Here is a 19,972-nt window from a genome sequence, read left to right as displayed (position 1 = left end):
AAGGGTAATACAGTCTGTAAGAGAAGACAGGAGGGGATGGGATCAAAGGCACACACAAAGAGCTTGGCCTTGGCAAGAAGGAAGGTTGCCTCATTATTACAGACTAAAGGAGGTAAGAGTGGGGGATGATGTCAAGAAGTTTTGAGATGATGAGAAAGGAAGAGGGAGCTCCTGGCACAATGACTCAAATTTTCTGTATAAAATAAGAGGCAAGGTCCTCAGTTTGGGGACAGGGGCAGTGCTTCCTGTCTGTGTAGTGAAGTTTGTATATGTTCTCCCGACTGCCTAGAATTTCAGGGTTGGAAGAGTCCTGTGAGGCCACCTAGTTCAAGCCCATTCACTATTTAGATGAGGGAACTGAGTCCTAAAAAGGTGAAGAGATTTACTAAGTATTAAGTCAGTAGTGGAGCTGCTTAGAATACAGGAGTCTGGACTGCCAGTTCAAAACGCTTTCCTTTATTTTCCTCATCATCAGCTGATGCCTGGGTTAACTTCGGTGGGGTGCTCTCTCATCAACAGTAGCCTGTTTGAGTGAAGTTTTTTTTAATTTTTATGTCAATCAGTGGAGATATTCCCTTGAGTGCTTTTGTTTACAATATTGTTGGGCAAAATCCTTTGGCAGAATCACCTTTTTCTCATCCTGAATTCTAAAACAGAGATGAAAACACAGTGAAAATCAGGGCAGGAGAAATATTTATATGGCTATTCTTTTTCATTCCAGAGAAGATATAAAGTCCCATGAACTGATACCAGCTTTAGTTCATACTACTCTTTTTCATTTTTTTTTCTTACAAGGCAATTGGGGTTAAGTGACTTGCTCAGGGTCACACAACTAGTAAGTGTTGTGTCTGAGGCTGGATTTGAACTCAGGTCCTCCTGACACCAGGGTTGGTGCTCTATCCACTGTGCCACCTAGCTGCCCCTGACCCTACTCTTTTTTAAGTAATTCATGCTCCAGTCAAATTGCTGAACTTCTTGTCTTCAGAACTCTGCCCTTTCCTTATAATGTGTCCCCTGTTCCAGGAATGCATTGCCCCCCTTCACCTACCCCACCTCTGAGGTCTTATTTTCTAGTCGGCTTAGGTCTTCACTCTCATGGGGAATTTGTCCTAATATCACAAAATCTAAATGTTTTCTCCCCTCTCATCTAGAAGCTCAGTGCTGCAGAGGATAAAGTCCTGGACCTGGAGTCAGGAAGACAATTTTAAATCCAGCCCTGGACATTTACTTCAATGTGTGGCCCCTGAGTATATGTCACTTAACCTTTGTCTATCTCAGTTTCTTCATCTGTAAAATGGGAACAATAACAGCACCGACCTCACAGGGTGGTTGTGAGGATCAAATTAGATGTTATATGTAAAGTGCTTTGCAAACTCTATGTAAATGATACCAGTGATTCTCAGATTATCTTGTATTTACTTTTCCCTTTACTTGTCGTATCTCCCTCTCCTTCCCCCCTTGTAAGATCCCTGGGGTCAGGATTTTTTTTTATTATCTTTGTATCCCTAGCACTAGCACAGTGTTTTCCACTTACCTAAGAACATCTTATATCTACTCTGTGCTTGTCTTATATATTCCAATCTATGTATATCTGGCTGATGCTATTATAGTGTAAACAGCATGAGAGCAGCAATTTTTTCCAATTGTAAAAGCAATTTAAAATATTTGTTGTTTTTTTAATTCTGAGTTCCAAATTCTCTCCTTTCCTTCCCCCCTCCCTCCTTGAGAAGGCAAACAATTTGATATAGGATATATATGTGCAATCATGCAAAACATTTTAGTCATGTTGTGAAAGAAAATACAGATAACTCTACCCCCCTCCTCACTTTCTACAAGAAAAGAAAAAGAAAAATGTCTGCTTCTATCTTCATTAAGACTCTATTAATTCTTTCTCTGGAAGTGGATAGCACTTTTCATCATGGGTCCTTTGGAATTGTCTTCAGTCACTGAATTGCTAAGAATAGCTAATCCATTCGCAGCAGATCATCATACAATATTACTGTTACTGTGTAAAATGTTCTACCGCTTCTGCTAACTTCACTTTGCATCTGTTCATATAAGTCTTCCCAGATTTTTCCTGAAACCATCCTGATTGTCATTTCTTATGTCACAATAGTATTCCATCACAATCACATACCACAACTTATTCAGTCATTTCCTGATTGATGGGCATCTCCTCAATTGCCAATTCTTTGCTACCACAAAAAGAGTCGCTATAAATATTTTTGTATATATACTTTTCCTTTTTTTTTTAAATCTCTTTGTGATACAGACCTAATAGTGGTATTGCTGGGTCAAAGGGTATTGAGAAAAATAATTCCTAATTAAGTTAATATTGATTATCTTGATTTATTTCAGCTTGTAAGGGTCTAATTCAGACTGCTTTTAGATTAAGAGGCATATTATAACCACCATAGTCAGACTAAGTTCCTCATTTTTGTAAAGCTGAGTTAGCATAAACATCACCTCATTTCTCAAGTCTAAGTTACCCTCTATGACTACACCTACCATAGTAAATACTCCATTGATGAAATTGCCCAGCATAGTATACCTATATCAAAGGCACTGTGCTCAATAAGCAAAGCAGAACTGCAGTAGAAAAGAAACAAGAGAAGCACAAATTTAAGGAAATCTTGACTCCAAATGTTCACATGCACTATTTGTGTCTGACCTGTGATAGAGTTTTCTGAACTTATACTAGTCTGATCAGTCACAGCTGGACATACAATATACCTTGACTGCAACATAGTGATGTCATCTGGTCCTCTTGGAGAAGGAAAGACAACAATCGCCAACTCCCTTCAGGGACAGATTGAATGACGTGGTATCTTGACCAATTAAGTTAAATAGCTGGTGACTGTCCCTTCTCCAAAATGTCCCCTTTCACTCCCAACACACTACACACCAAATGCTGTTAATAGTGACAAATTACATCTGCACTACTCCAGGATGTCCCTAGCCTAACTGCAAGTCAAGCAACCTGTCTCATCCAAACAAGTTTTTCAAGATTCTATAAATTTCCCAGGTCCTCTCTTGCCACTGTTAAAGAAGCTCTGTAAAATACCTGTGTTTGTCTCTGACTACTGAGGAGGCAGAAAACCCTATCTGTCGGGCAACTGCTAGCTTTGCAAATAAGTCATTGCACTCAGAACTTTGAACTAGAGTTTTTCTTATTTACAGATTTTTATTGTGACAGTACACACTGTTTTACAGCCCTTTGGACATAGTTCCAAATTGTTTTCCACAATGGATGGATCAGCTCACAATTACACTAACAATCTATTAGTGTCCCAATTTTTCCACGTCCCCTCCAAAATTTGTCATTTTCCTATTCTGTCATATTAGCCAATCTGATGGATGTGAGCTGGAACCTTAGTTGTTTTAAATTTGCTTTTCTCTAATCAGTAGTGATTTATAGCATTTTTTCAGGATTATAGATAGCTTTCATTTCTTCTTCTGAAACTGCCTGTTCATATCCTTTGACCACCTATCAACTGGGGAATAGCTTGTATTCTTAGAGAATTTGATTCAGTTCTCTAAATATTTGAGAAATGAGGCTTTATCATGGGAACTTGCTGTAAAAAAAAAAGTTTCCCCCCAGTTTTCTACTTTAAAAAAAAAAATCCTAACTGCATTGGTTTCGTCTGTGTAAATCCTTTTTAATTTAATGTAATCAAAATGATATATTTTTTACCCCATGATGCTCTCTATCTCTTGTTTGATCATAAATTCTTCCCTTATTCATAAATCTAACAGGTAAACTATTCAATAGTGCCTTAATTTGCTTATGGTATCACCTTTTATGTCTACATCATGTCCCCATTTTGACCTTATCTTGGCATACAGTGTAAGATAAAATTGGTCTATATATCTAGTTTCTGCCAAACTGCTTTCTAGTTTTCCCAGCAGTTTTTGTCAGATAGTAAGTTCTTGTCCCAAAAGCTTGGATCTTTGCGTACATCAAGCACTAGATTATTATGGTTGTTTACGACTGTGTATTATTCCTATACTTTCTAGTATTTTTAATAGGAATGAGTGTTACATTTGGTTAAAAGCTTTTTCTGAATCTATTGAGATAAATGTATGGTTTCTGTTGGTTTTGTTACTGATATAGTCAATTATGCTGATAGTTTTCCTCATATTGAACCAGCCTGGCATTCCGGCTATAAATCCCACCTGTTCAAAGACCTGTACGATCTTTGTGATTTATTGCTGTAATCTCCTTGCTAGTATTTTACTTAAATTCATTAAGAAAACTGGTCTATAGTTTTCCTTCTCTGTTTTTGCTCTTCCTGCCTTAGGTATTAGTACCATATTTGTATCATAAAAGGAATTTGGTAGGACTCTTTTTTGCCTTTTTTTCCAAATAGTTTATATAGTACTGGAATTAATTGTTCTTTAAATGTTTGGTAGAAATCTGGTTCTGGTTATTTTTTCTTATGTAGCTCATTGATAGCCTATTCAATTTCTTTTTCTAAGAAAACATTATTTAATATTTTATTTCCTGTTCTATTAATCTGGGCAATTTATATTTTGTAAATATTCATCCATTTCACTTAGAGTATTAGATTTATTGACATATAATTGGGCAAAATTACTCCTCATAATTGCTTAAATTTCCTTTTCATTGGTGGTGAATTTACCCTTTTCATTTTTGATACTGGTAGTTTGGTTTTCTTCTTCTTTTTTTTTTCATTTTATTTTATTCTTTTGGAGGGCAAATGGGGTTAAATGACTTGCCCAAGGTTACATGGCTAGTTTTTGTGTTAAGTGTCTGAGATCAAATTTGAACTCAGGTCCTCCTGGCTCCAGGGCCACTGCTCTATTCACTGTGCCACCTAGCTGCCCCTTTCTTTTTTTTTTTAAACCAAATTAACCAAAACATCTATTTTACTGGTTTTTCATAAAACCAGCTCCTAGATTTATTTATTAGTTCAATGGTTCTCTTTCAACTTTATTAATCTTTTGATTTTTCAGGATTTCCAATGTAGGGATTAAAACATTTTTTTTTCTTGGTATTCACAGTGTGCATGGTACCTGGTCACAGAGTAAGCATTTAATAAACTCCTGTTGACTGATTGCTTAAAAGCATTATTTCTGACAATGTGTTCTACAGAGTCTGGTTGAATGTAGTCCAGTGATGAGCAAACCAGGTATAATCACTGAAGTACTGAGTGTTGTGATACATGACTAACTTCCCTAGATGGAATACTTAGCACAGAACAAGAAAGTCATTTCTTAGGAAAAGCAAAACATATCACAAATGATGAGGAGATCATGATCATTTACTGAATTGGGAACACTTATAAAAATGTGAGCAAAATTGTTGGGGAAGGGGATTATTACCATGTGAAGCAGTTTTAGGCCCATGAAATTAGCTAGGGTCTTCTATGCTAGGCTGGGTAAGACATATCTAGGAATAAAGTACTCCTTTATGAAAGGTGAACTTTTGGGGAACATAAAGTCTCTCATTGGTTATGTGAATTTCAATAAGCCACTTAAACTTCTGGAACTGTTTCTCAGTAAAACGATGAGGTTTGATTATATATAACAAAAATAGTAACATAGCTAGCATTTAGTGCTTTAGGGTCTCTAAATCACTTTACATATGTTATCAGAGGCAGCTAATGGAGCAGTAGATAAAGTGTTGTACTTAAGAGTTAGGAAAATTCAAGTTCAAATTTGATGTCAGATACTAGCTGTGTGACCCTGGGTAAGTCACTTTATCTCTGTCTCGGTTTCCCGGACTGTAAAATGGGAATAATGATAGCACCTATCTCGTTGTGAGGATCAAATAAGACAATATTTGTGAAGTGCTTAACAAGTGTCTGGCACACAGTAGGTACAATATAAATGCTTGCTATGAATAAATAAATTATATATGTCTTGCCTGCCTCATTGGGTCATTATCTGGATCAAATGAGATAATATTTGTTTAGAAAAAAGCATTTAGCACAGTGCTTGACACATAAAAGGTGCTATTATGAATGCTTATTCCAATGCCCATTTTCCCCTTTCTCATTTGATTTGATTTATATAGACTTTAAGGTTGTTTATAGCACTAACATCTTATGGTTCTAAGATGTGTATACTTGGGAGAAGTGGGTTACAAAATGATTCTATTTCATTCATTCATAATTTTTATGACAAATTTCATATGATTATTAGGCAACATTTTTATAAAGCAGCCTTAAACTGAGGAATGAATAATAGGCTTTCTAATATATTGATCAGCATACCTCACTAAGAACAATGCAGCTGTTTTTCAGAAAAAAAACAAAAGAGAAAAAAACAGGGGGTGGGGAGAGAATCATCTCTCTTCCAAACAAAAAGGCATTTTTATTATACTTGGATTTAGACTTTGGAAATCTAAATGAAGCTACCCAAATTCTATGCAATTCATTCAGCAACCATACCACTGCTACAAAGAACCATATTAATGATAGTGATAATTTAAAAAGAGAAATGAAAAGATAATTTACCTTGTCAGTTGCATATACAAGGTCAAATAGTGCTAGAAGTGTAACTGAGATTCCTACAGCAGAGCCATTTACCACTGCAACTAGGGGCTTGGGAAAATCTATAAAATGGTCAACAAATTTCCTAAAGGATAAAGACAGAAAAACAATGGACAATAATAGTTTATATTTTCCCCCAGAACATCAATAATGAAACTATATAATATAGGAGAAGTATTTCTAAGCCTGAGTTAATGGATCCCTATGTCCAGATGAAGTGTCTAATAGAACAGTCTGTATCTTTACACTGATTTTAAACATTGTTTGGTCTCCTGTTATATTCATTTTAGATAGTCATCTAGGTAATGTTAGGGTGTCTGGCATATCTGACATAGGAATATCTTGATTAGGTCTTCCTTCTACTGGGCCTTTAAAAAAATTACGTGTGTGTGTGTGTGTGTGTGTGTGTCCCACAAATTTCAAGACTCCAAAATTTTAATGTCAAGATTAGTACTGGCCCAATGGTCTGTAAAGAGACAGGGACCCTTTAGATAAATATGGGTCTTTTGGATATCAAGCTACAGCATTCCAGCAGTGGGAATTCAAGGACCCTGGAAGCAACACAGGGACCCTCCTTCTCCTGTTGAAATGTTCAAACAAAAAATATTATCAAAAGTTATTATTAAAAGACAAGATTACTAGTTGTATTAATACTATTGTAATACTATTACTAATATTAATACTATTATTAAAAACTTTTATGAAAATATGATGGGACCTATCCAGAAGAATTTATAATTGGGAGAGGTGGTTCTAGTCATGAAGTCTTCTAGGTGGGTTGAGCATTTGCTGAAATCTGTTCCCTATTACCTCAAGAAGTAGAAATATTTCCATATGTTAAGTGATTTTTAATCAAATTTTCACAGACAGCAGCATCAAATGTAGCTAACAAATTTCAAAAAGCAAGAACATCAAATAATAAATGGGAGCAGTATAAAAAACTATGTTTTACTTTTTGAACTTTATTATTCTTGTTATGGGTGTGCATTTGCAACATGGCTAATAGGGAAATATGTTTCATATAACTTCACATGTATAACTGATATCAAATTGCTTGCCTTCTCCATGACTGGAGGAGGAGCAAGAGGGAAGAAGAGAATTTGGAACTCAAATTTTTAAAAAAATGAATGTTAAAAATTTTTTAAAAATGTAATTCAAAAGTGAACAAAATAAAAATATAATTAAAAAATAGAGAATTATGCTTGCTTACTAAATCTTCTTAATAGACATACAGGAAAAACTTTTTTACTTCTGCACATAAAAATGTAATTCCGATGAACAAATAACCATATTTCATGGCATAATCATCACCACCACATAATCATTGCACCCTGTTTTTTTCAGTCCAAAAGTTGCTTTATAACTTTTCATAGCATAATTGTTGCATTCTGTTCATCACATTGCTTAAAAGGTTAACAGAGCAGCAATATATTCATCAGTGGCATATGGATACACTGCATTCACACTGTTAGTATATTTCTGAAAGTTGACTTGCGTGATTTGTTTAGAATGCTGCAGTTTTAACAGTATTGTCACTCAACCCAATGAAGAGCCATAGGCACAAGGTGAAGCTGTCATGAGTAACTCACATGATATGGCAAGACTTGAATCTTCCCAATTTTAATGTATATTCATGAGTATTCTGTGCATCCTAGTCTTATACCAAAGACAGTTTAGTAATAAATGACTTTTAAGTAATACCAGCACAATTTAAAAAAAAACAGATTCACATAATGGTCATACCCCTTTTTTTTGTCAAAAAAAAATTGTCATAAAATCTTCAATGATTATGCAGTAAAATACAGTAAATTTCTTGCAGGTAAATGCCATTCCTACCTCAGTAACACAGAGGCATCTTGAATTTTCTTTTCAATTTCATTTGGTTGAACACTCATAAATTCTGTTAAGTCATTCCCACTGGAGTAATAATCACCATTTCCTAAAACCAACAAAAATCAACATTACCCTAAAAGAATTTCAGAAGAAAAAAATGCAACAGATTTTGTGGGTTTTAAAATACAACAATAAATTATAGACTTATATTTAAATGCTTTTGGTTGTATGTTTACATCTTGACATTTTTTTCCCTAACACTGTATAATTAGCCTGAAGTAGCCTATAAGATATTAATAGTGGAGGACTGGTAAAAATATGCATAAAATTCCAAAGTTGGGTCAGTTTGGCTTTATTTGAACATACAAGTCCTGTGCATCAGAACCTCAAAGGAAGACCTAAAGGTGACTTTCAGTATTATATATGTTAAGCACCCTAACATTACCTAGATGACTCTCTAGAATGAAGATGACAGGAGACTAAAGAATGTGTAAACTCAGTGTGGAGAGTTAGGAAAATAAACCAGATGAAAAATATTCAGGAGAGAGGGAGAGAAGGGATACCATGATAACCAACTACCTGATTTGGGGAAGTCAGGAAATTGAAAAAAGTCCAAAGCATCATGTGTGTAGGTTAGCTTACAAGTCTAAATAAAGAGGGAAAATGGGATGGCTTATTTTTGAGAACAAGAACTCAAATGGTTTGGAGATATGCAGTGAAGTGTGATTTTTATTTGATTTGCAATTCAAAATTAGCCTATGGCATTAGGTAAACAGCAGAGACATCTGATCATAAGTTGTATGTTATTTACCCTTGCAATGTGATGTTAAGGCAGGTGCTATTAAGCTTGTATCATGGACCCCTTGACATTCTGGTGAACCCTCAGGACTCTTTCAGAAGAGTAATTTTAAAAGAGGCAAGAGAAAGCTGTTACAATGGAGGGGAAGAGTAGGGAGGTGAGAAGGAATACGTGAACCTCACTCTCGTTGGATTTGGTTTAAGGAGGGAATAACATACACACTCAATTGGGTATCTTACCCTACAGGAAAGTAGGGGGGAAAGGGATAAGAGGGGGACTTGATGGAAGGGAAGGGCAGACTGGGGGAGAAGGCAGTTAGAAGCAAACATTTTTGAAAAGGGACAGGGTCAAAGGAAAAAATAGAATAAATGGGGGGTGGAATAGGATGGAGGGAAATATAGTTTTTCACAATATGACTACTATGGAAATATTTTACATAACTACAGAAGTATAACCTATACTGAACTGCTTGTCTTCTCAATGGGGGGTGGGTGAGGAGGGAAGAAGAGAGAGAATCTGGAACTCAAAGTTTTAAAAACAAATGTTAAAAATTGTTTTTACATGCAACTGGTAAATAAAATATACAGAGAATGAGGTATAGAAATCTATCTTGCCCTACAAGAAAGTAAGGGGTAAGGGGGGATGGGAAGGCAGACTGGAGGGAAGGCATAATTAATGCTTTCCATCTTGGGGTAGAGAGTCGGGGAGAGATGGGGAGAAAATATGGAACTCAAAATCTTGTGGAAATGAATGTTGAAAACTAAAAATAAATGAATAAATTCTGGAAGAAGAATGTTCTTAAGTAACTGAAGGAAGTCCTAAATTCCAGTTAAAGGTTAATGAAAATAAAATGGTAATTTTTTTTCCTATTCAAGTTTATAGATCCCCTGATATAATAATAAACAGCATTTATATAGCACTTTAAGGTTTGCCAAGTACTTTATAAATACCATCTCATTGGATCCTTACAACAATTCTTAGAGGTAAATGCTATTGTTATCTATATTTTATAGGTGGGGAAATGGAGGCAGGGGTTAAGTGACTTGCCTAGGGTTATATAGCTAGTAACTAAATGCTTCATTTGAACTCAGATCTTCCTGACTCCAAATTCATTCCCCTATGTACTGTGTCACCTAACTCTGTGAAATCTATCCATGGGCCTTCAAAGGATCCATGGGCCTCAGGTTAAGAACACTCGTTTCAAAGCATGAGGGGGGGGGGTGTTTACAATAAGCAGGGCTTATACTGTGGAGTCTTAATAAATTAGGGGCAATAAAATATCTACCCATCTCACAGGTTAATGGTGAGGAAAGTGCTCTTAAGACCTTACAAGTACTATATCAACGGAGATTATCACTTAGTGGTTTTGTTTTTGTTTTTTTGCTTTTTGAAGGAGGGAAGACAGGGCAGTTGGGGTTAAGCGACTTGCCCAAGGTCACATGACTAGTTAGTGTTAAATGTCTGAGGCTAGATTTGACCTCAGGTCCTCCTGATTCCAGGGCCAGTGCTCTATTCACTGCACCACCCAGCTGCCCCTATTACTTAGTATTTTTGCTGTCATCTTTCTATTATCCGTCCAGGGAATCCTTGTTTGGTACAGGTGCTAATAGGGGGTAAACCAGGACAGAAGGGGATAATTGTTCACCCTAGGGCTATGACTTGGGACCCAGAAATCCCTGGTCTGGAAAAGTGCTAACTACGTGTCCTCAGGCGGGAAGACTCTCCTGACGCTGTCTTGGGGTTTTGCGGGGAGGGAAGAGGTGTTATAGCTGTTATCTAGGCAGTAGCTTACCTGAGAGCTTAATACTGAGGGAACCAGGGAACCCCCAGTGAGCAAAGCTTCCAGGGGAACACCTATTCTTAGAGCAGGCTAAATGTTTATGCTTAGGCTGAACTTAGGAGTTGGCTGAGCCCTGGGGATCCACATACCTATTCACAGAGTCTTCTACCCATTTACATGAAGCATATCTAAAAAGTCAAGAGGGTTAGTTGGAGAAAATGGCATCTCCCACTATAAGGACCTCTCCCAAAGTCCAATAACCTCTTCTTTGATTAGCAATATGTCTTAAATCAATATTTGTACAAGGATCTCTCTTCATTTAAGGCAAAATCCCAGACTATGATTACCATTATTAAAAGTTATGGGTTCTAATAGATTTGACCTTTTTTTTGGTTGTTTTTTGGGGGGATATATATATATATATATATACATTTGTATTTTTTAATTGAAATTTTTATTTCATATTTGATTTTCCCCCAAATTACATATAAAAATAATTTTTGATTTGAAAATTTTGAGTTCCAAATTTTCTCTCTCCCTTCCCTACCCCCTAATTTAGAAGGTAAGCAATTTTATATAAGTTATACATATGCAGTGATACAAAACATATTTCCATATTAGTCATGCTGTGAAAGAAAACACAGACCAAAAAACCAAACCAACAACCTAAGAAAAATAAAGTAAAAAAAAGTATGCTCTGGTCTGCATTCTGTCTTTATCAATTCTTTCTCTGGAGATGGATGCCATTTTTCATCTTAAGTCCTTCAGAACTGTCTTGGATCATTGTAGTGCTGAGAATAGCTAAGTCATTCATAGCTGCTCATTATACGGTATTACGGTTACTATATACAATATTCTCCTGGTTCTGCTCATTTTACTTTGCATCAGTTCATGTGATTTTTTTCCAGGTTTTTCTGAGAGCATCTCTCTCATTATTTCTTATAGCACAATAGTACTCCATCACAATCATACACCATTTGTTCTAATAGATTTTAAAAAGTGGGCCCATTATATTAATGTTCTATGTAAACTAAAGTGGTAACATATTAAAGAGAAATTAACCTTTATAGTACTGGATAGTTTTGATCACCCTCTTCTCCAAAATCTTCGCCTTTTTTTTCTATGACACTGCATGATCTTGGATCCCCTAACCTCATTGACTGTTTCTTTTATGTCTTCTTTGATAGATCTTTTTCCTTTGCCTGGCCCTTAAATGTACATATTTCTGAAAATCCTGTCCTTAGTGTTTTTTTCTCTCTCTACTCTCAGTGATCTTATTCACTACCATAACTTCCAATACTACTACCACCTGCATGACTCTCAAATCTGTCTTTAGCCAGTCCTCTTTTCTGAATTCCAGTTCAGCACCTCAAAAACAAAAGGCCTAAAACTGACCTCATCATCTTTCGTCCTATCACTACCCCTTCCTCCCATATTCCCAAAAGAAAATCTACTTCAAATACTTCTGTCAGTGGGACCTCCATTCTTCTACCTACCCAGGTTTAATACTTAAGTCATTTCGACTCTTTCTTTTCTTTTGTTTCCCCTAAATAGTTACCAAGTCCCACCAATTCCTCCTTTGTAATTGTCTCTCTCCTCCCTCCCCTCCTTTCCATTCCTACAGCTTTCACTTGAATTTAGGTTCATATTAACGGTATACTTAACCCAAGGCAACAACAGCCTTCTACCTCACTGACTTCCTCCTATTTATTATCCTGTACACTTCTGCCAGCTTTCTAACTAAATATCTTACAGTGTTATTTACATACCTTTACTGGTTCTCCACTGCCCATTAAATATAGTCCAGATTCCTGAGCCTGATATTCCCATAATCTGGTCCTATCTTCATTTTCTAGCCTTATCGCCCAATACTACCTATCCTCTGCACACCCAACACAATCTGAACATGGCCTGGGCCTTCTTGTGCTTCTCTCCTACACTCCTTCTGCTTACTTTCCCAGGGCTCCTCTTCTCTGAATCTTTCCCATCTCTTAAGGCCTGGCTCAAAGACCTCTCCCCCTGACAGCAGAGATCTCTAGCTTGTCTAATGCCTACACATTTTGTTTTGGAATACATTTTTATTGATATCTTTATTGGTATCTATCTCAACTACATTTCCCTCTATATCCCTCTCCCTCCTTTCCCTAAAAAGCCACTCTTATGGTGCATATTAAATAGTGTATTTAGTTATGTTAGTATAGTATGTATATACATATTATAAACAGTATGTTAAGTTATCTGTGTTTGTATCTCATCTCCCCTAGTAAACTGTAAGCTTCTTGAGGGGCTCGTTCCCTTTTTATCTCCTTTGGCATCCAGCATGGCTTATTCAACACAGCAGATGCTCAGTATTTATTTTATTAACGAGGTGGGACAGATGGTCTACAATCTTCAAAGTTTGAGCTTTTCTTTTAGTTCCTTAAAAAAATAGACATTTTAAAGGACTTTTCAAAATCCTTTAATCATTAGCACGTTGGAATGAAATTTTTTTGGCAAGAGAAACTCATGAAGTTGTCTACTATGGTGTGATGCATCAAGGAAGTGTGGAGACCAGGGTGCAAATCCTGATTGACGAAACTTACTGTGCCATTGCGGAACAGTTTCTTAGCCTTTCTGAGGCTCAATTTTCTCATCTGTAAAGTAGGGACAATACTTGTGGCAAGAAAAATGCTCAATTACCTTGAACTGCTATAAAAATATGAGTAGTTATTACTAAATAAAAATAGATACCATGCTATCACTAATACCCATTTATGTGTAAAACTCAATTATTTCTACAATTAGGAATTCCAATGCAGTAGATTCTGAAGAGTACCCTAATAAATTATTAAAATTAATAGGTAGATCCACGGAATATTGAAGAAATCCGCCCTGAGCTCAAAGCCCAAGCAATAGAATTAACAAATACCATTCAAGGCACTAATGTAATAAAACATTAATTTTTAAGCTGCTTGAATCTACCTGTAACTAAATGCTTTATCATTGTGTCACTAGCTTGTATGACAAATTTCTACCTGACAAAGTGAAGATAAATGAAGGTGAATGGTTTAAAAGATTTTTAAAAATTGGTTAGGCTTTCCTAATTGTTGCCCACATATTCTCAAACCTAAGCAGGGCCCATCACCTGTATTTTCACTTCAGAGCTAGAGGAATGAAGCAGAGAAATAGTTAAGTGACTTCTCTAGGACCATAAGAACATAAATAGTAGCCCATTTATCTAGGTTCACAGGGTGCTGATTTCTTAGTGAGGAGGAAACATTCTTGGACTCATTTTCTACTTATATACAATACAGCTGATCAAGTCTGAAAGCTAAACTACAGAGAACAGCAACACTATATATGGAAAGAAAATAATTTCCCTAGCTTCAGTGGACTAGAATCATAGAATATTACAGTTGGAAAGGATCCCTGAGAACATCTAATCCAACCTCCCACCCAGGTTAGGGATCTATCCAAACAGGAGAGCAAGATGTCCCACAAAACAGAATACCTGTGATAACAGTTAGTGATGAATCATCCTTGCCTGCAGCTTCAAGGGCTAGCATAATTTCATTATACATCTACAGGAGCAGAAGACAGAAGGAAAGAATTAATCTTAGAAAGAAGAATCATCAACCAATGGCTTTATTAATGGTCTATCTATTAGTCATTCTGGTGAGGCAGCATTTCCCACCAAGGGAAGTTGGTCTCTATCCTGTAGCAGGGCTAAGCCCTCTGAGTTTAGCAGCTAGGTGATGCAATGGATAAGAATACTGGCTCTGGAATCAGGAGGACATGAGTTTAAGGCCAGCCTCAGACACTGACTAGCTGTGTGACCCTGGGCAAGCCACTTAATCCTGTTTGCCTCAGATTCCTCATCTGTAAAACAAGCCAGAGAAGAAAATGGTAAACTACTCTTGCCAAGAAAAAGCCCATATGAGGTCACAAAGAGTCAGACATGATTGAAATGACTCATCAGCAACATCCTAGCTTACTGATATCACTGATGTCAATATATACCTTGACAGAAAAATGACTCAGAGGACAAATACTGAAGAGGCCCAGTGCTGAAAGAAAAGGACCTCTTGTCCAATCCTTTCATTTTACAGAGGAGAAAACGAAAACTTAGGTGTTTCCCAAGGTCACGGACAGGAAGTGAGCTCAAAGGTCCTTAATTCCAAGTTCAGTTCTCTTTCTGCTGTACCATGATGTCTCTCATAAATAACATGAGTGAAATGTAACATGAGTGAAATGAATACATTCCGCGGCAGAGGTGTCAAGCACATGACCCACAGCCCCCAACACTCCCAAGTGTGGCCCACACCAGATTAAGATGTAATTGGAAAATATTTAACAAAATAAATAAAAATAAACACAATGTAGAAAATGTTAATATGTGGTTTTCTAAGTCAATGTGTAGCCTGCAGGGATCCTTCCATATGATTTAGTGGTCCCTGTTTCTGCTTGAGTTTGTTACCACTATTCCATGGGATGGGGAAATAAGGACTGGCAGGGTCACTCACAGCAGTGTTGGGGAAAACCGAGATAACAAATTGAGGATCAAGAGCTTTAAGTAAATGATGCACATATGACGTTCTCCAGACCTTGTCCATAAGCGTTCTCTTATTTGTGTCATGTGTTCACTATAATGTAGAGTATGGGTCCAAAGGATAAGGTTTGCATCCATGTCTCATCCTAGTGTGTAGTCTGATTCAATATTAGTTCAATCTAATCAATTCAACGATGCAGAGGCAGGGAGGCAGAGTGAATGGAGTGGTGGGCTTGGGGTGAAGAAGCCTGAATTCAAACACTGCTTTGAGCACTTCCTACCTGTGGGACCCTGTGGTGGTTACTATGCACCTGAGGTACCTTCCTAGGACTTATCTATCAAGTCAAAAACTGGCTACAACCTTTACTGGTAGAAGGAAATACCATACTAGGCATTCCTTATGCTGTGAAGATTTTTTCAGGTATTTGTATAATTCAATGATGGGAAAACCAAAGATGAAGGATAGGCAGCTGCTTGCAATTCTAAAAAAACACTAATTAGTATGCAGTTCATCCTTCTCTGCTTGACTTGAAAGGGGATCTCTGAGGTCTCAGAGCCTCTTCCTTCTCGTTGGCAGGTCACGGGATGCAGAGGGAGAAGGGAAGATGGCATCTGGTCCAACGCCCTCATTTTATGAGTAAGGGGACCAAGGTCTAGGCAGTTAAGTGACAGCCCAAATGCTAGTAGTGTTAGAGGTAGGATCTGAACCCAGGTCCTTTGATTCCAGTGACAGCATACTTCTCACTGTACCACGTCAATCATTATAAAAAAAAATTAACATTCTGAATCTTCTGGGAGCTCACAAGTTTTGAATACTGACTCAGACATTTAGTGAGTGCTTCTCTGTTTATAAGAAGTCTATTTGTATAGAGGAAGTAAAGATTTCCCTCCTAACTGAATGGTACCTTACAGACCCACAGGGATTATCTGAAAAACAATGACTATTCTGAAAGCCCAGAGTACTTAAATGAGAAGCACTAAAAAAAGGTAAAGTAAACACTAGCTGTGTGACCCTGGGCAAGGCACTTAACCCTGTTTGCCTCAGTTTCCTCATCTGTAAAATGAGCTGGAGAAGGAAACAGCAAATCACTCTAGTATCTTTGCCAAGAAAACCCCAAACGGGATCACAAAGGGTTAAACATGACTGAAATGAACGAACAACAAAAGTACTATTAAGTATGATTAGTCTCCTTACCTTAACATTAATAGCATTTTTCTTGGTGGGGCGGTTTAACAGGATTTGTGTAATATTGCCTTCCCTGGTGACTACCAGGTTTTCATATTCAGATTTCTTATCACTAGCAGAAGTCTTTTCTTGATTTAAGGATTGAGAGGAAACCAGACTTGCTACTAAATCCACATAATTCTGCCTGGCAGTGTCCTAGGATGAAAATGGCAGAGACAAAATCAGCCGGTTGTATACGCTGCAAATTGGGCTGACAGTTAAGGAGAAATAACAATTCTGTTAAGGAGGGAATGTATCATGTAAAGCAGCAGATAAGGAGACTGTGGATGAAGAGGGGGGCTATCCAGCTGAAGAGCCGGGAAGAGTGATCTCAGGCAAATATCACCAAGAAACTCTCTTTTAGTACGTAAGGAAAAGGATGGGACAGTAGCACTGAGCACAGGACTCACCTTTGGCAAGCTACCAAGAGCATTCCATGCATCCCATTTTGCTTTGTTGACAAAGTCGAGCATACCTGGCTTTGGTGAGGTACACTGCCCTTCAGTAGCCTATAAAAAGAGCAAGAAGGATTCAGAGCCAGCCCTCAATTACAAGTGCATGTGGGAGCCCCAATATCAAGGCTATGAAGAAGGCAAACTTGGGGGACATGAAGAAAATAATAATAAAATCAGAGGCAGCTAAGTGTTATAGTAGAATGAATTCTAGTTCAAATCCCTCCGCAGACACATACTGTTTGCCTGGTTTCCTCAACTGTAAAACAAGGATAATAATAGTGTTGACAGGATCAAATGAGATATCTTAAAGTTCTTATCATAGTGCCTGGCACACAGTAGGCACTGTATAAATGCATATTCTTTTCCCTTCCCTAATATCTAACAATTATATGGCATTTCAAAGTTCGCAAGGTGTTCAACATGTATTATCTCATTTGAGTCTCAAAACAACCCTATGAGAGATGTGCTATTATTATCCCCATTTTACAGATGAGGAAACTGAGGTTGATGGAGAGGTTAAGTGATTTCCCCAAGGTCACATGGCTAGTAAGCGTTGGAGGAAATCTGAAAGGAAGAGATGAGATTATGTGGAAATAGCATAAAGTTTGGCACTTAACAGCTAGTTGGGGGAATCGCTGGCAATCCAGTTTGTATTTTTTTTTTTTTTTGCTTTTTGGAGGGCAATTGGGGTTAAGTAACTTGCCCAAGATTACACGGCTAGTTTTTTTGTGTGGGTGTTAAGTGTCTGAGGCTGGTCCAGTTTGGTTTTAACACAGAAAATGTGAAGGGGAATAACACAAAATAAAGTTGGAAAGGTAGGGCTGGGGCCAAACAGTGGGGGTCCTTAAATACCCAGATAAGGAGACAGGTTTATCTAAGAAGTTTGAACAGGGGAAGGACATATCCAAGCCTGTGCTTTAGAAAGATGATTTTGGTAGCTCTGTGAAGGATGGTATGCACAAAGGAGAGGCCTGAGTCAGGACGCTGTTTAGGAGGATCCGTTTTCCTAAATAAAACAGGAGATGAGCTTATCTGTGGAGGCAGCACTGGGGGCTCAAGGGCATAGCTGAAAGTTTGGAACAATTGCTGAAGAGCAGTGACAGGAAGTAAATCTAGATGAATAAAAGTAGCAGTGGGAGCTAAACTGAAGTTAGGTAGCATCGCTTTGGAGTCGACTCGGTTTTGTGACTTGATCTAGCATTGTTTGGGAGTCTTGGAGAAAAGGAAGCAAGAAGGTGAATGGCAACGGTGACCAAAGGCTGAAAACGGCAAGAACAACAGCAGTTAACCTTAAACTTTTGTTGTTTGGTTGTTTTTCAGTCATGTCTGACTTTTCTTGACCCCATTTGCGGTTTTCTTGGAAAAGGTACTGAAGTGGTTTTCCATTTCCTTCTCCGGCACATTTTACAGATGAGGAAACTGAGGCAAACAGGGTGAAGTGACTTTGCCAGGGTCACACAGCTATTAAGTGTCAGAGGCTGGATTTGAACTCAGAAAGGTTGAGTTGTCTCGACTCCAGATCCAGTACTCTATCCATGGTGCTACCCTCTTAACCTTAAACTAAATGAGTCTGAAATTCACCTCTCCTCCTTGTCAGGAACTACTTTCTGACCATGGTGCTAGAATATATCCTTTAAAGTGAATTAATATTTATGGAGCATCTTAAGGTTCACAAAATACCTTCCCTATTACCACCCATATGAGGCAAGTAGGAAAAATATGACTATCCCCATGGTATACTGAGGAAACTAGGGTCCAGGGAATGATTTGTCTAATCTAAGGGTCTCACAGCTCCAAGTGTCAGAAGGGATTAGAATTTAGCACTCTTGCTACTATATCAACATGCTTTTCTGTGAGGGAAAACAAGAGAAAAACAAAGGATTTGGATGAATAAATACAAGGCATAATCAATCAATTTAGGGATAATTAAACCATAAATAATAATTTATTATAATTGGTCACATATGAAAATATTCCAAGGTAATTTTTGACTATTTTACCATTTAAAAATACGTTTTATAAGGAAACTATATTCTTCATCATAGGAAGAAAGTAAATTAAGAAGCAAATCAAATTTTAGGAAAGTAGATAATACTTCCCCCATTAGACTAAGAGATCCTTAAGGGGATTTCTGTATACCTATAACACCTAGCACATAGCAGTCAGTCACTCATAAATATTTACTAAATGTCTGGAGGCAGCTTAAGTGGCTCAGTAGATGGAGGGCCTTATCTTCCCAAGATTCATCTTCCTGAGTTCAAATCTGGCCTCAGACACTTACTAGCTGTGTGATCCTGGGCAAGTCATTTCTCTGATTGCTTTCGTTTCCTCATTTGTAAAATGAGCTGGAGAAGGAAATGGAAACCCATTCCAGTGTCTTTGCCAAGAAAACTCCACATGAGGTCATGAAGAGTAGGCCAGGGCTGAAATGAATGAACAACAAACTGTGCTGAAAGCTGGGGATATAAAAAGAGGCAAAAGAAAGACAGTCCTTGCCCTTGAGGAGCTTACAGTCGAATGGGCTAAGACAACATAAAAGCAACTGTGTCTTCTGTCTTGTCTCTTCGAGGACCAATGATATTAGGAGGGTGATGACTTGGAAGTGAATTGGATTTAAGTGAAGCAGGACTGTGCAAAGTTACCAGCCCCACTCTCTCCTCCAGGTTCATTAGAATCCAGTGACAAGACATAGGTCAGTGTGACTGGAGATGAGCCCAGATGCAATGGAAGCTAAGGTCTTTCCCAGGTCTCATGTTTGTCTGAGGCAACACCCACTCTGTGAACAAGCTATCTATCTATCTATCTATCTATCTATCTATCTATCTATCTATCTA

The 19,972-nt window shown here is 37.5% G+C and overlaps 1 protein-coding gene across 5 annotated transcripts in view; it reads right to left on the bottom strand.

Annotated features, from left to right (window-relative positions):
• Window positions 1–19,972, bottom strand: part of ECI2 (enoyl-CoA delta isomerase 2) — a 58,984-nt gene that overhangs the window by 9,645 nt on the left and 29,367 nt on the right. For all 5 annotated transcript variants that reach the window (XM_069103558.1, XM_069103560.1, XM_069103557.1 and 2 more), the window contains 5 exons: window positions 17,094–17,192; window positions 16,654–16,839; window positions 14,421–14,490; window positions 8,355–8,457; window positions 6,483–6,603 (listed from right to left, as the gene is read on the bottom strand). In XM_069103558.1, the coding sequence (XP_068959659.1) occupies window positions 6,483–6,603; window positions 8,355–8,457; window positions 14,421–14,490; window positions 16,654–16,839; window positions 17,094–17,192 (579 nt within the window). The remainder of the gene's footprint in view (window positions 1–6,482; window positions 6,604–8,354; window positions 8,458–14,420; window positions 14,491–16,653; window positions 16,840–17,093; window positions 17,193–19,972) is intronic.

Source organism: Petaurus breviceps, unplaced genomic scaffold (assembly GCF_028583685.1).
Source record: "Petaurus breviceps papuanus isolate PSGF00001 unplaced genomic scaffold, PetGlider_PUasm1.0 582, whole genome shotgun sequence".
Lineage (NCBI taxonomy): Eukaryota > Metazoa > Chordata > Mammalia > Diprotodontia > Petauridae > Petaurus > Petaurus breviceps.
Note: the sequence above shows the minus strand (reverse complement) of the source record. Positions and strands in the feature narration are given on the sequence as shown.